The 17,337-nt window shown below is 34.9% G+C and overlaps 1 protein-coding gene across 1 annotated transcript; it reads right to left on the reverse strand.

Annotated features, from left to right (window-relative positions):
• Positions 1-106: 106 nt before the first annotated feature.
• On the reverse strand, positions 107-1,552 carry LOC107963057 (probable aspartyl protease At4g16563). Its single transcript, XM_016899656.2, has one exon. The coding sequence runs from the start codon at positions 1,550-1,552 to the stop codon at positions 107-109; it is 1,446 nt and encodes a 481-aa protein (XP_016755145.2).
• Between the last annotated feature and the right edge of the window lie 15,785 nt (positions 1,553-17,337).

Genomic DNA, 17,337 nt, shown 5'->3' on the forward strand with positions numbered 1-17,337 from the left:
TAGAAAAAGAAAAGTACATAATTCAAATTTAGAAACTGTCATGGTTCATTATTTTGTGGTCCAAGAGGTGTAGCATTGGCCGAAACAGCAAGAACTAGCATTGAAGTTATCTCTTATGTAGTCCCTGAGAGATTGCAGCTGCTGCACAGTCCATTGGTTGAAATCCAATTCTCTCTTTCTCCAAATCATAAACGACTTTCACATCTTGCTGTTGGAAGTTCCCGAATACACCCGCTGGTCCGTAGCTACTATCATCCATGCTTTGAAACAATAGGCATTTGACCCCAGTTGAGTTAGTTGGAGCACTCATGGCATAGAAGTAATTAGCTTGGGGCAAAACGAGACTGACATTGTTCATGAAATGGAAAGTGATTGAAGGGAAAGGATCATTTGTGAATCGGTTATTTGGACATGGAACTTCATAACAGAGATCAAATCCGGTTCGCCTCTCTACATCGGTGGCTCGAGGATATGCTATCATTGGTTGGAGCATTGAGAGAAGTTGAGAATAGAATGGCTCGGGGAGGTGAGTGTAAGTGGTTCCTGAATCAATCAACATTCCCCCATTACCTTGTGAATCAAACTCTCTCAAGTTTAAAGGAACTTCAGCAGACTTAACATTGCCTACAGTTATGGCCTCTAAACCAATGTAGTAGTAGTTGGGGAACATGGGACTCTTCAACATCTGGGTGAACTGCATATTGTCACTGGAAGATGTAGCAGTATCTCCCATGAATAATGGGCTTGAAATATTTTGATTGTTGGCATACTTGAAGGCTAAGAAGCAATGAGAAAAGCCTTTCTGGAGGAACCCTAACTGTGAAGGTAGGGAAAGTACACCCCTACCAAACCCTGCAATGCCAATAGGCTCTCTATAAGTAGAGCCCACACAACCAAAGGAAAACCTGGGAACGTCCTTAGTGATATAAGGGCTACTACCATGAACCCTAAGGTTATCCCTGGTTAGGGTTCCCGCGACTAGCCCTCCTTCACCATAGGAATAGGCAAAGGAAGGACAAGGCCTAGAGCAGGTGGCTTTGAGAAGGGTGCTTAATGAACATCCAGCCTCAATACATGTATCAAAAGAGTTATCAGAGCTATGGATGTCAATACAAAAAGGGCTACCACAGGTGTCCCTAAAAGAGGAAGAAGAACTTGAAGGGGAGAAAGTACCTATTAACTTATTGTTCCTATAGTCATCACAATCCAGGCAATCAAAGGATAGATTACCGCAAGGAACCCAAGTCAGGTCACTCCCAGTATCCATGTAAACTTGAATGACTTGTCCTGGTGTTCCTATAATTAAAGTAAGCAAATATCCATCTCTTACAGCCCTCAATGGCTCAATCATATCTGAAACTTGTGAAAGTCTCTTTCTTGAGTATTTGGAGGGTTTAGGTATAGTAAAGGTAGTGCTAGAACGTGTTAGACCAAGAACAACTGAATTAGGGTTTATGTTCCCTGCTTGGGTTTGATAGAAACTGAAAAAAGCAATGACTAGGAGCAAAAGAATGGTGGTGGTGGTGGTGGTGGTGGAGTAAGATGTCGCCATTGGACAATGTCTATCTATTTTGTATTCTCAAAGAAGGCATTTATAGATGGAAAACCTTGCTTTATTTATAGGCGCTGAAACTAGGGTACGTATAAACAGATGTTGCATGAATGTAACAATGTGAGTCGTATTGTCTTTGTGAACGTGGAGTGGGCGTGATCCACATTCATCCCCACCACCATCCCCATGAAAACAAAAAAAAGGTATTGATTTATTTATTTTGCATGGATATTAGTTTCAAAGTAGAAATGGAAGGCAAGCGGCGCTCTCTGAATGGATAATTACAGGGTAACTCCGCTAATAAAATCCCCTTTGAAGCTAGTTGAAGTGCGCATGCTGAATATTATAATATGTTTTTATATACGGTATCCAAGATTTTTTGTTTATCTGATTCAAGCAAAACAAAGAGGAAGCCATGTTGCAGTCTCATGTGAAGCAGGAGCTTCCCTTGGAATTGAATATTATAATGTCATCAAACGTACCAGTGATTATAGTGGCGAGCACGTATCACATTCACATATATACTACTTTGGTTTTCATTCAAACAATTGCTCTTTAGAAGAAACAGTTTCATATCAGTTAAATTATTCTGAGAATAAGGGATTCTCTTTGCTTGTAGTTGCATGTGTACTGCTGTAGTATATAGTTATAATTTACAGTAACATTCAGAAAATTTCATGTATCCCAATTTGATTCTGAGAACTTTCAAGTTAGGAGAGATTGAAGATGGTACCGTTTTGTTAATTTTTATAATCAGAATGAAGACAAGCTGAAATCAAGGCTGCATTGCCATTGAGTTTAGGCTTGGACTAACAGAATCAAAGGAGATAGTGGCCTTCATGCCACTTAAATGCGTCTTTGGGAGCTTTAATCTTTAAATTAATAACAACATTCTTTGGACCAAATCCTTCTTTTCTGCACAAGACGACATGGACATGACGCGAAGATCCATAAACTCCAGAACCTATATAATATTAAGCACAAACTGGCGGCCAAGCGTCACTCAAACATATACTTGTCTCATGCTTTTTACTTCATTTAGCAAAGTTATATCTCTAAATTTAGTAGTAGATGATGTTGGACTACAATATCAGACCACTTTCTACAACATTAGTTGTACTTTTATTTTTCTTTTTGAACTTAGGACTACAACTCATGAAATGTACTTGCTAGATTATTATAACAAGTTACTTTGCTATCAGATGTTAAAATCTAAAAGCAATTTATGGCCCTACGTTTCTTGTGAAAGACTGCAAATGCTGAAAACTTCAAACTTTTTAATGATATTGCAAGTTTCACTTGTTCGAGGTTGTCTTTAATTTATTCAACTTTCTAATGGGATTCTTACAGCCAAGTATGGAATTAAAGCTTTAAAAGGATACTTTTTCTTTTCTTTGGGTTGCTGTACTGATCCTATTAGATTATATGGATATGCGGCTGAGGTTTCTTGGATAATCGGTCTCTGAACTTCTAGTGAACAAGAAAACAAAAATCTGCAAGGCTTTCAAAGTTTAAAACCTGATATAGGCATAGACACGGTGGAGCTACTAGCAATAATAGAATATTGATCTAATAAGGGAAAGAGATTAAAGAAGGAAAAAAGAAAAGACAAAACAGAAAGAATAACATGTTCGCATGCCTTCTTAGTTCTTGTACCAAAACATTATAGAAATAAAATGCTGTTCAAGATTCGTCCTAACGCATTTTCTGCATCAACAAGCATTAATCAGAGAGTAGGTATTATATATATATAGGGCATAATCTTAACGGCCTATGGAAGAATTTTAATGAAGGTAGGTTTTTGCATAGAATTTTATTCTAGAGTGAGAAACTTTTAAATCCAAACGAGTTTTTATTTTAATCTAAAAAAATGTGTTAACTCTTCTCAAACATTTTTCTTCTTTTTATCAAATAACTTAATTTAATGTTTTTTTAAAATAATATGAACAATTTAGTTGTAAAAAAACTTAAAAGAAAAAAAAATCACACTACATAAAATTAAATATTTGTTTCTAATATGCAAAAAATAATAACTAATACTATATTAAAAATTTCATAAATATTATTATAATTCCAAAAATTAAATTAAAAAAAAAACTTGATCTTAGTTCTATTTCTCAATACCAGACATCCTAAATTGCACCATTTACTTTTTCATAAGAAGGAACTCATCAATAATAAAATCTGTATTGGTATGGGCCAAGTCAATTAATTCTAGAATTTAACTTTAAAATCCATATAGGGCCTCTAAGTTTAGTCTTTCAAGGCCAATCATAAATTAATATTTGATTATTATTATTAAGCTATATAATTAAAAACAGAAAAGTATTTTGTTAATATAAAGTATAACCTTGTGGCTTAAAGGGGTGAATTATATGAAATACAAATTGACCAAAGGAGCGAATGTTGTGGACACCAAATCTAAAATACATGATAATTTATATATAAAATTCAAAAATCTAAAAATTTCAAAGGGGGCGACTGTAAGATATTGTAAGCTATGAAGGCGTCAGAGCTTGTATTTTCAAACACTCTTGAATGCTTAAGTCAATAACAATTATGACACATCCATTTTATTGTCTAAGTATAGTCTTGTTCCGACCGAAGGTGGTATTTAGCTAAACCCCTACAACAATGTCAACTCCAAAATTCGAACTTGGTTCAAATCCTTGAGAAAGAAGTCCACTTCCACTTCTTCCAACTACTTATGTTGCTCACCATAATAATAGGGAAATAATCTAACCTTTTCCAACTACAATTTCACTACTACAAGCCATCTTATTGTCTGCACCAACAACAGTAAGAATGCTAGCATCTAATAGCATCTTTATTAGATGCATCACGGCTCACTGAAACATCTTCACTGTCACCGGTCTTAAAAAGAAATCTTTAGGTTTTTTATTTTGCCTAACATGATTAATTCTAACTCACCCTTAACACCACATGGCCATGCTTCCTCACATGATAGTAGTTTGTCAATATTTATGCCTCGCTTGAGGTCATCTACCCTAAAGTTGTTCGAACTTTTCTCAGCAATGTCTCCAAAATTTCTCTGTCATCGTCAACTTTTCTATTCTCAAAGGGTAACCTTACCTACAATGAGCATATTGGGTTTATTCAAATACATTTTTCAAGTTTAGAATCTTGGTGCAAGGCCTAAACTAATGAATGGGAAAATCGAATAGTTTTTTATTCTTTTGTTTGATGAAAATATTTTTTTGTTTGTCAAGATGAAGATTATTCATTTTATTACTTATTATTTGTTGATTTTTGGATGAGGTGTAAAGTATACGGTATTGAATATGGTGAGCATGTAAATGTTGTGAAAGGTAATTAGCATTGAAGACTCTCCTCTTTCACAACAATCAATGAAAAAGTAGCCAAAAATCTACCAAGAGAAGCTTGCTATTTGGTCAAGGGCTATCCATACTCCTTTAGTACCTCTCAAAGGCAGAGATGTCAAGGTAGGTAAGGCTTATCCTCTAAGTTGAACAATGGTAGAAGAAAGCCTTCAGTCACATCACTCATGCAATTTATTCCATCAAGAATAAAAAACTCGAAGCCGTAATTGGATAGCCTAATTCTCCTCACCTCCAACATCCAAGTCACCTCCTCCTCTTTCATTTTTTATACCCATTCTTTATCAGTAATGACCACAAAAATCCTTTGCATTTATCAAGATTTTTTGTTGCCTTTGATCCACTTGAATTTAGAAAACTTGTTTATGAAAAGCGTTTTATTGAATAGCAGAATTAATTTTTTTTTCATAAAATTGAACCTTTGTTGTGTTATCTATGACAATAAAATATACCAAATTTAGAATCTTTGTATTTGAGCAAGGGATTCCTAGCAAATTTTGGCTTTCAATTGAATGATCTTCTACATTATTCTTGAGCCCTTAGATGCCAAGAGAGTACACTCTTATAAAATATCAAACACAAAAGAAAAATCATAACTTTCAAGTAGGAAAAGTCAAAATTCTTCTATGGAAAACCAAAATTGAAATTTGAAGTCACAAAATTGAATTATAATAACCAAGGAAGTTGTTATTATAATCTCACAATTTTTTTATTAAGAGTCCTCATGAAAAATTGAATTTTTAAGGCTAAATAAATTTTTTTTTTAAACTTTGACGAAGTATCCACATATCAATTGTGTGTATTTTTTGCTACCCAATAGTCCTTATATATGTGTGGAAAATTCAGAAGACTTTTACTGAAACATGAAGAGAGGAAGAAAAATAATAATTAATAGAAAACAATATTGTATAATTATCCAACTAAATAACTAGTTTTCTGTTGGAACATTTTCAAATATTTATAGTGTTCCAATAACTATAAATGAATGAGTGTAATTAAACAAAAGTTATATTATCTGATTTTTTGAAAAAGAATTATAACTATTTAAATAATATTATTTGAATAATTATAATATTAAATGAATAATCATGTGTTTAGTTTAAAGACATTATTATTCAGAAAGACACCTATTGAAAGATGTCTCTACGAAGAGACAAGAAAATTCCTATGAATAGGAATGAGATTTCATTTGGAAATCACACCAACAAATTTTAATATTCTTTCTTTCATTCCTTAATTTTCTAATATCATTAGATTATTCTATAAAGTATTACTGCAGAAATCCTTTGTAGAAATTGAGTTTCTTGTTATACATTTCCCAGTGCGTAGTGGACTATTCTCATTAGTGCAAAATGCAAATAGTTATTGGCTTTATTGTATCATTGAGGTTAATTTGCTTGGAACTCATTTGCAAACCTAAGATAGATAGGGGAGAATATAACCTTAAAGATAGTGGCTTGATACACACCTTAAAGCCTTGTCCTATTTCTTCTTTTTCTGTTCAAGTTCCGTTCGTGTGTTCGAGATTTTCCTCACCGGAGATTTGTACTAACAATTTTAAGGTTATATTTCACGATGACTACCACAACACATGGAAGTGGAACACTAAGAGAGTTGGCTTCCAACTTTTTCAAACTTGATCAGTTTGATAGTGGCAATTTTCGACGATGGCAGAAAAAGATGCACTTCCTATTATCAAATTTGAAGATTTCTTATGTTTTGGATACTCTAAGACTTGAAGAGAATGAAAACAAATCTGTTGCTGCAACCCGAGAAAGGCAAAAATGGGACAATGTTGATTATATGTGCATGGGCCACATATTGAATGGTTTATCTGATGGTTTGTTCGACACCTACCAAAATAAAGTCACCGCTAAAGAATTATTGGACAAATTGGAGACAAGATACATGAATGAAGATGTTACAAGTAAGAAATTTCTTGTCAAACATTTCAATAATTATCAAATGGTTGATGGTCGTTGTGTTATAGAATAATTCCGTGATATTGAAAAGATGTTGAATCAATTCAAGCAATATGATATGAAAATGGATGAAATGATTGTTGTATCCTCCATAATAGACAAACTTCCTCCATCTTGGAAAGACTTTAAAAGTAGTCTAAAACATAAGAAAGATGAAATATCTTTTGAGGCTTTGGCGAATCATTTTCGTATTGAAGAAAAATATCAAAAGCAAGATCAGAACCTAAATTTTGAAAATGCCAAAGTACAGGCTACTAAACCATTCAAGAGAAAGTTCAAACAGACTAATAGAGCACCTAAGTTCAAGAAGAAACAAAACGACTCATGCTATCATTGTGGTAAGTTGGGACATTTCAAGAATGAATGTTGATTTTTAAAGAAGAAATCATCTTCTAAGGCTGATAATAACGAAAAGTTCGTTGCAATGATATCTGAAATTAATATGACATAAGATGATAATACATGGTGGATTGATACCGGAACAACCAAACATGTGTGTAAAGACAAAAGCATGTTCACAAAGTTCACACAATGTGAAAATGATAGTGTCTTGTACATGGGAAATTCTTCCACCACAACAATCAAAGGTAAAGGGTCTGTGATCTACAGTTCACTTCGACCCATTAGTTTTGTCTTCTAAGTGGCTTTCCCATTACCAACATCATTGCTACTTGATTTAGCTACTTGGTTAAGGCCTGAGGCAGAGACAACATTTCTTGGAGATCTCTTAACCATATGAGTTCTATTTGAATCAGGAAATGGAAAATCTACTCGTACAATGGGAGGTAAAAACACTGTCCTTGATGATGTTCTTGTTGGTACTTCAAGAGCCGGCCTAGAGGAACTAGCTGGTGCAGCCTGAATACGATCAGTGGGTTTATTCTGTTCCATGGTCTGGGCATAATCACACAAGTAATCAAAGGTAAAGGGTCTGTTGAACTGCAATTCACTTCTGGAAAGGTTTTAACCTTAAATGATGTAATAACCCTAACCCGTATCAATTGCCGGAATAGGACTAAGAGGTATTATTGATCAATCACATCATAATAGTACACATTCATATTTTCATAATCAAAGTCCATTCACATCAATCATATTGTCCCTTTTAAGGTAATACGAAATCTTAAAACAAGCTTAGAAAAGGTTTGGGACTAAACCGATAACATTAGCAAACTTTATAAAACATAGAAAACTTTCAAACATATAAGGGTCACATGCCGGTGTGAACAGGCCATGTGCCTTACACGGAAACTAGACACGCCCGTGGTGCAGGCCGTGTTAAAACAGGGCATACATACTGACTTGTACCACACGGCCGAGGACACGCCCGTGTACCAGGCCTTGTGAAATCTAAGAGGAGTTACTAATTTGGGTCACACGACTGACCACACGCCCATGTACTAGCTTGTGTGCCACACACGGCCAATAAACACGCTCGTGTGTTTAAGCCGTGTCAAAACTGTAGGGTATACTGACTTTAATTCGAAGGGTACCCCACGGGACACACGGCCATGTAACAGACCGTGTGTCGCACACAGCGAAGACACACGCCTGTGTCTCTAACCGTGTGGACAAAAATAGACCATTTGCAAAGCCAATTTTGCCACCCTTAAGAGTCATCCCTACAATCATCAACCAAAGCATAATTCATGACCAAATGGTAACCAAAATCATACCCAAACATGCATAATTCAATCCACAATATCACCAATTTATTTCATACTCAATTTCATATCAAAGCATACCAATATCATGTACTAAAATCATACTAATCCATTTGTCTCAACAACATTTAATCAAACTTAAATTCATATCAAAACTTACCATTTCAACTACCATTTCATACCAAAATGGCCATTCACACAAGACCATATATATACACATCAAATATATCATTTTTCCATAGTCTCAATCATATTCATGTCATATCATATGGCAAGAAATACATATAACACATATCATAATATCACTAGCCTATACATGCCATACATTAATATTTACAACTTCACAAGTACCAAAATATCGTTTGATAGTGTGACGACGATCCTTGATGATCCTCGAGCTCACGGTAGCTTCGAAAGTCTGTAAAACAATGAAAACATACACAAAGTAAGCTTTCAAAAGCTTAGTAAGCCATATATAAATAAAATTAACACATAAGACAATTATAAGTCAATCTATCCATGAAATCTATAACTAATCACATACACAATTTGTAACAATCCGGTTTAGACCCTAGTCAAAATAGTGGTTTCGAGACTACAAATCCGAGTCTAAAAAATATTTAATATTATTTTTTGTGTCTGTGATATATGAATTTGTATCTGTGAAATTTTTGTGATTTAAATTGTCTTTTTCTGTGCTCGATTTTACAAAAAGGATTTAATCGCGTAAATGATAAAATCTGTATGTCAAATATTCAATGTGTTTAATTGGCATGGCTTTGGATTATATGGCCTTATGTGGCAACTATTCCATTGAATTTTTGAATGGTCATAAATGACCTTGTCTCATGTAATTTATATGTTTATTAATGAAGGATATAATGGTAATTCGTGCTTTAACATGAATTAAAGAAAACAAAATTCATGCATGTGTTCATAAAACACCTATTAGAACTGAAAATCAAAGAAAATAAAAAGAAGAAAACCCTTTTAGGTTTCAGCCCTTGTTCATCTTGATTAAGGTATGAAATTTTGTTCGTTTTTGATAATTTATACGTTTCTGTGATTGTTGTTTCGTGTTCTTCAAAGCCCATGCCTGAATTTCTGTTTCTGTTAAAGATTTCATGAAATGCCATTGTTGATTTCATGAGCTTTGTGATGTTTTTGGATGAATTATGAAGGCTTGGTAAATGATTTTCATGTTTTATCTTTGGATTTTTGATGAAATAGAGCTAATTGGGTTAATTTGTGAAAATGAGGTTTTGAAGGACTAAATTGTGAATTAAATATGTTATTTGGGCTCGTATGGAAGCCATGTATATTCGGCCAAGCTATAGTCTTGGTGAATTTTGCATATTGGTGATTTTGTGAAAAATGGACTAAATTGTCAAAGTGTAAAAATGTAAGGGCTAAAATGTAAAGTGCGCTAAATATATGTATATGGATTAAATTAAATGAAAGGAATGATTGAATGGTTGAATTTGTATTGTATTAGATCAAGAAAAAAGAAAATCGAACTTAGATCGGGGGAAGTCCAAAATAGTTGAATAGATGACTCGTTTTATCCGAAATCCGTCTGAGTTAAGTCAAATTACAATTACGTGTTAATTGAAATAAATTCTGTACATATAAATTGTAATCTGTATTGGATGGCCTTGAGAGTCTGATAAATGGATTTTGAATAAATTCTGATAATATGATAGTATCCGAAAAGCTCTGTATGTTTCTAAAGAAAAGTTGACATCTGTCTGAGGCATCGTATAAGACCGTGCCTGGGACACATGACTCGATTGAGATTTACGTATAAGACCATCTCTGGGACATTGGCATCATATCTGATTTCATGTAAGACCCTTTCTGGGACAAAGGCATCGATATTGAATTACATGTAAGACCACGTCCGGGACGTCAGCATTGTACTTGGTTATGAACATCTGTATCGTTTCTGAACCATCTGATAAAAGCATACGAAATATGAGTATATGAAATATATAACCTATGCAGGTACGTTTGTATCGTACTAAATTTCTGAATATGAAAAACTCTGTCTCTGTGAAATATGTATGGAATTGGAAATGAAGCATGACATATATGTAAACAATGGTGTATGGTTAAGTATGAATTATTCTATGAAATGGTTATGGATCTATATGGTTGAATGGCACATATATGTTTTAGTAATTAGACCAATTGTATTTGCTTACTAAGATCTTTGTAGCTTACTCTGTGTGTTTACTGTCTGTTTTACAGTTATCGTAGCTACTGAAGGCTCGGGGATAGTTGAGGATCGTCACCACACATCGATCTCGTTTTGGTACTTTTGAAAGTGTATATATATTTTAAAGTATGACATGTATAGGCTAGAAGGTTTATGTATAAGTTTTGATGTGTATATATTATGCCATGAGAGTTAGCTAACAAATGACAAGTTTGTGTATGTTTGTAATGTGCTAAGTTCAAATGTGTTTTGGTCATTTTTAAGCATGGAATTGGTTGGAAATTTTGGTATTAATGTTGTATATTATTCCTTGAAGGTTTGGCCCCAAAAGAAGTGGCAAATTGGCTTAAACCAAGCCTGCATTGTGCCACACGGTTAGGGTACACGGGCATGCCTTGTGGCCGTGCAAGAAAAGCAGTATTCTCCTAAGAATCAAAAGGTTTTGACACACGGGCGTGTCATATGGCCGTGGGCTAAAGTCACTAGCTAGCTAAGTATCACACGGCTATAGTACACGGGCGTGCCCATTGGCCGTGTGAAAAAGTCAGTATAGGACCTATTTTTGGCACGGCTGGTTCACGTGGGCGTGTTTAGTGCCCGTGTGTGACACATGGTCTAGTCACACGGGCGTGTGACTTTAACCGTCTAAAAGAATTGGTTAAGTTTTGAAAATTTTGATTAGGTTTGGTTTAGTTCTGATATTTCCTTAAATGTATGTTTTAGGTCTCATAGACCATATTGTAGAATAAATTGGCGATGAATGCTTCTATATTGATAATATATGACATCTGTGATTCTGATTTGGCCCGATATGTTCTGTTTATCTGGTAATGCCTTATAACCCTAAGTTGATGTCGGTTACGGGTTAGGGGTGTTAAATTTTATTGGTATCAGAGGTATGGTTTAGTCTATTCTAGGACTACTATAGCATATTTGAGTCTAGCTATACATGCCATATATCTGAATCTGTGATAGTGTGATGACCCCTGACATTGAAATGTGCTTTTATATAGCAAATGGATCCCGATAGAGCTGTAGCTGATGATGTTGAAAGCAATACGCCTGCTCCTGCTCAAGGGACGGTGCAAGATGATTCATGACTGGCTATGAGTAGCCGTGATAGTGAGGCTAAGCAAGCCTTCTATCAGATGATGAATGAATGGTTCACCCAATATATTAGAACCAATCCAACTGTACAACAACCTCCACCCCTGGTTAATCCTCCTCAAACTTCAATTATGCCACAAGTGAATCTGGTACAGTTGAGTAGACTACCAGTTGATAAGATTAGAAAGTATGGAGTTGAAGTGTTCCGAGCTACAACAAATGATGATGCTGAAAGAGCCGAATTTTGGTTAGAGAATAAAATACGAGTGCTTGATGAAATGTCTTTGAATCCCGAAGAATGTGTGAAATGTGCCGTTTCACTTCTGAGAGATACGGCATACCATTAGTGGAAAATTTTAATATCTGTGGTTCCGAGGGAACGAGTTATGTGGGATTTCTTCCAAGCTGAATTCCAGAAGAAATATATCAGTCAAAGATTCATCGATCAGAAGCGCAAAGAGTTTCTTGAGCTTAAACAAGGTCCTATGTTTGTCACTGAATACGAATGTGAGTTTGTGAGATTGAGTCAGTATTCTCGAGAATGTGTATTGAATGAAGAAATAATGTGCAAAAGGTTTAAAGATGGACTAAACGAAGATATTCGTTTGTTAGTTGGGATTTTGGAGATTAAAGAAATGGTAGTGCTCATTGAGCGAGCTTGTAAAGCTGTAGAATTAAGTAAAGAGAAAAGAAAAGCTGATTTTGAAGCTAGAGATGCTAGAAAGAGATCTTCGGGTAGAGCATTTCAATCTGAGTCTTTTGAGATGATCAAAACTGTTCAAAGACTGATGTAAGATATTCGAACCGAGATCGAGCTAGATTGCACTCGAATTCCAGAGCTTCTGTTACTTCTGCTGCAAGTGTTGGCAATGTCCGATCTGAAAAACCTGAATGTAAACACTGTGGTAAAAGACATCCGGGAAATTGTAGATTGAATGACTGAGCCTGTTTTCGATGTGGATCTCTGGATCATTTTGTAAGAGATTGTTCTGAACTTGTTGAGCAAGAGAATGTACAGAATCTAAGACCGAGTAACACCTCAGTTAGAGGTAGACCTTCCAAAAATTCAAGAAATGCAAGTGGTGGTCAAAGAGCTACTAGGATACTATTGTTAGATCTGAGGCCAGAGCACCAGCCAGAGCCTATGCTATCCGAGCTCGTGAGGAAGCTTCGTCACTAGACGTGATTACTGGTATTTTTACTCTTTATGATACTTCTATGATTGCATTGATAGACCCTGGACCGGCACATTCTTATATCTGTATGAATTTAGTACACAGTAAGACTTTCCCTTTAGAGTTACTGAATTCATAATTAGAGTATCGAACCCCTTAGGCAAAAGTGTCCTGGTTGATAAAGTCTGGAAAAATTGCCCGTTAATGATTCGAGATGTTTGTTTTCCTGCTGATTTGATGCTTTTTCCTTTTGACGAATTTGATATAATTCTGGGAATGGATTGGTTAACTCTGCATGATGCCATTGTGAATTGTAAACGAAAATTCATTGATTTAAGGTGTAAGAATGGTGAAATAATTCGAATTGAGTCTAGTGATTTGAATGGACTACCAACTGTGGTATCTGCAATGAAAATACGGAAATATGTGAAGAAAGGTTGTGAAGCCTACTTAGCTTATGTGTTAGATTTGAAAGTGAATGATAAGAAAGTTGAATCAATGCCTGTTGTTTGTGACTTCTCTGATGTGTTTCCTGAAGAACTACCTGGTTTGCTTCCGATTCGAGAAGTTGAGTTTGGCATTGAATTAGTACCTAGTACTACTCTAATTTCAATAGTTCCGTATAGAATGGCTCCGACCGAGTTAAAGGAATTAAAATCTCAATTGCAAGAATTGACCGATCGAGGATTTGCTAGACCGAGTTTCTCACCTTGGGGTGCTCCTGCTCTGTTTGTGAAAAAGAAAGATGACACAATGAGAATGTGTATTGATTACAGATATCTTAATAAAGTGACTGTAAAGAACAAATACCCTCTTCCTAAAATTGATGATTTATTCGATCAATTGAAAGGTGCTACAGTGTTTTCAAAGATAGATCTGAGATCGGGTTATTATCAGTTACGAGTAAAGGACTCTGACATTCTGAAAACTGCTTTCAGAACGAGGTATGGACATTATGAATTTTTAGTTATGCCTTTTGGTTTAATGAATGTACCTGCTATTTTTATGGATTTGATTAATAGAATTTTCAGATCGTATCTAGATTAATTTGTTATTGTATTCATTGATGACATATTGATTTATTCACGAGATGAAACTGAACATGCCAAGCATTTAAGAATAGTGCTACAAACTTTGCGAGATAAATAGTTGTATGCAAAGTTTAGTAATGTGAATTCTGGTTACAAGAAGTTAGTTTTCTAGGTCATATTGTATCAGCTTCTGGTATCCGAGTTGATTCGAACAAGATTTCAGCTATTCTGGATTGGAAGCCTTCGAGGAATGTATTTGAAGTCCGCAGTTTTCTGGGACTTGCCTGTTACTACAGACGATTTGTAAAAGATTTCTCTGTGATAGCAACTCCGTTGAAAAAATTGCTTCAGAAAGATGTGAAATTTGAATGGTATGAACAATGTCAGAAAAGTTTTGATCGATTAAAAGCTCTGTTAACTGAAGCTCCGGTATTGGTACAACCTGAGTCAGGTAAAGAATTCGTTGTTTACAGCGATGCTTCATTGAATGGACTCGGTTGTGTTTTAATGCAAGAAGGAAAAGTTATTGCTTATGCTTCGAGACAATTAAAGCTGCATGAGAAGAACTATCCGACACACGACTTGAGTTAGCTGCCATTGTATTTGCTTTGAAGATCTAGCGTCACTATTTGTTTGGTGAGAAATGTCACGTGTTTTCTGATCATAAAAGTCCGAAGTATTTAATGAAGCAAAAATATTTGAATCTACGACAGAGAAAATGGTTAGAACTACTAAAAGACTACGAACTTGTGATTGATTATCACCCGGGAAAAGAAAATATGGTTGCTGATGCTTTGAGTTGAAAATCGTTATTTGCAATGAATGCTCATTTAGTTCTGTCTGATGATGGTTCAGTTTTAGCTGAATTAAAAGCGAGACCTTTGTTATTACAACAGATTATTGAAGCTCAGAAGGTTGATAATAAGATTATGGCTAAACGAACTCAGTGTAATTCTGATTCTGATTCTGAATTTCGAATAGATGATGATGATTGTCTGAGGTTCAGAAATAAACTTTATGTTCCAAGAAATCCGGATTTGATATAAATGATTTTGAGTGAAGCTCACAGTAGTAGATTTTTTGTACATCCGGGAAGTATGGAAATGTAAAACGATTTGAAACAACTATACTGGTGGCCGGGAATGAAAAGAGATATTTCTGACTTTGTTTCAAGATGTTTAATATTTCAGCAAGTTAAAGCTGAGCATCAGGTGCCATCTGGGTTATTACAACCGATTATGATTCTGTAGTGGAAATGGGATCGAGTGACCATGGATTTTGTTTTGGGTTTGCCTATGTCTCCAAAAAAGAAAGACGAAATTTGGGTTGTAGTTGATCGTTTGATGAAATCAGCTCATTTTATTCCGATTCGGTTTGATTATTTGCTTGATAAGCTAGCTGAGTTGTATATTTCTGATATTGTGAGATTGCATGGTGTGCCATTGTCAATAGTATCTGATAGAGACCCGAGATTTACATCACGATTCTGGAAGAAATTGCAAGATGCTCTGGGAACTAAATTGCATTTTAGCACTGCTTTTCATCCGCAAACGGATGGTCAATCTGAACGGATTATTCAGATACTTGAGGATATGTTGAGATGTTGCATTCTCGGGTTTGAGGGTACGTGGGAACAATATCTACCCCTGATTGAATTTGCTTATAATAATAGTTTTCAGTCGAGCATCAAAATGGCATCGTACGAAGCTTTATACGGTAGAAAGTGTAGAACTCCGTTATACTAGTCTGAGCTCTGTGAGAATAAGATTTACAGTATTGATTTAATAAAAGAAACAGAACAGAAAGTGAAAGTGATCCAAGATAGTTTGAAAGCTACCTCTGATCGTCAGAAATCTTATGCGGATTTAAAACGAAAAGATATTCAATTTGAGGTCGGTGATAAAGTGTTTCTGAAAGTATCTCCGTGGAAGAAATTGTTTCGATTTGGTACAAAGTGGAAGTTGAGTCCGAGGTTCATTGGACCGTATAAAATCACCGAGCGAGTTGGGCCGGTTGCTTATAGATTGAGGCTACCATCTGAGTTGGAAAAGTTACATAATATATTTCACGTATCGATGCTTCGACGATACAGATCTAATCCTTCGCATGTAATTTCTCCGTCTGATATTGAAATCTATTCTAATATGACTTATGAAGAAAATCCGATTCGTATTCTATCTCGTGAGATTAAAGAATTACGTAATAAATGAATTCCATTAGTTAAAGTGTTGTGGCATAGACATGGAGTAGAAGAGGCTACGTGGGAGCCTGAGGATGCAATGAAACAGCAATATCAGAATTTGTTTAACGGTAAGATTTTCGGGGACGAAAATCCCTAAGGAGGGAGAATTGTAACAATTCGGTTTAGACCTTAGTCGGAATAGTGGTTTCAGGACCACAAATTCGAGTCTGAAAAATATTTTAATATTATTTTCTATGTCTATGATATATAAATTTGTATCTGTGAAATTTTTGTGATTTAAATTGTCTATTTCTATGCTTGATTTTACAAAAAGGATTTAATATCGTAAATGATAAAATCTGTATGTCAGATATTCAATGTGTTTAATTGGCAAGGCTTTGGATTATATGGCCTTATGTGGCAATTATTCCATTGAATTTTTGAGTGGTCATAAATAACCTTGTCTCATGTAATTTATATGTTTATTAATGAAGGATATACTGGTAATTCATACTTTAACATGAATTAAAGAAAAAAAATTCATGCATGTGTTCATAAAACACCTAATAGAATCGAAAATCAAAGAAATAAAAAGAAGAAAACCCTTTTAGGTTTCGGCCCTTGTTCATCTTGATTAAGGTATGAATTTTCGTCCGTTTTTGATAATTTCTATGTTTCTGTGATTGTTGTTTCGTGTTCTTCAAAGCCCATGTCTGAATTTCTGTTTCTGTTGAAGATTTCATGAAATGCCATTGTTGATGTCATGAGCTTTGTGATGTTTTTGGATGAATTATGAAGGCTTGGTAAATGATTTTCATGTTTTATCTTTGGATTTTTTATGAAATAGAGCTAATTGGGCTAATTTGTGAAAATGAGGTTTTGAAGGACTAAATTGTGAATTAAATATGTTATTTGGTCTCGTATGGAAGCCATGTATATTCGGCCAAGCTATAGTCTTGGTGAATTTTGCATATTGGTGATTTTGTGAAAAATGGACTAAATTGTCAAAGTGTGAAAATGTAAGGGCTAAAATGTAAAGTGCGCTAAATATGTTTATATGGATTAAA

The sequence above is a fragment of the Gossypium hirsutum genome, chromosome A06 (assembly GCF_007990345.1).
Source record: "Gossypium hirsutum isolate 1008001.06 chromosome A06, Gossypium_hirsutum_v2.1, whole genome shotgun sequence".
In the NCBI taxonomy this organism is placed as follows: Eukaryota; Viridiplantae; Streptophyta; class Magnoliopsida; order Malvales; family Malvaceae; genus Gossypium; species Gossypium hirsutum.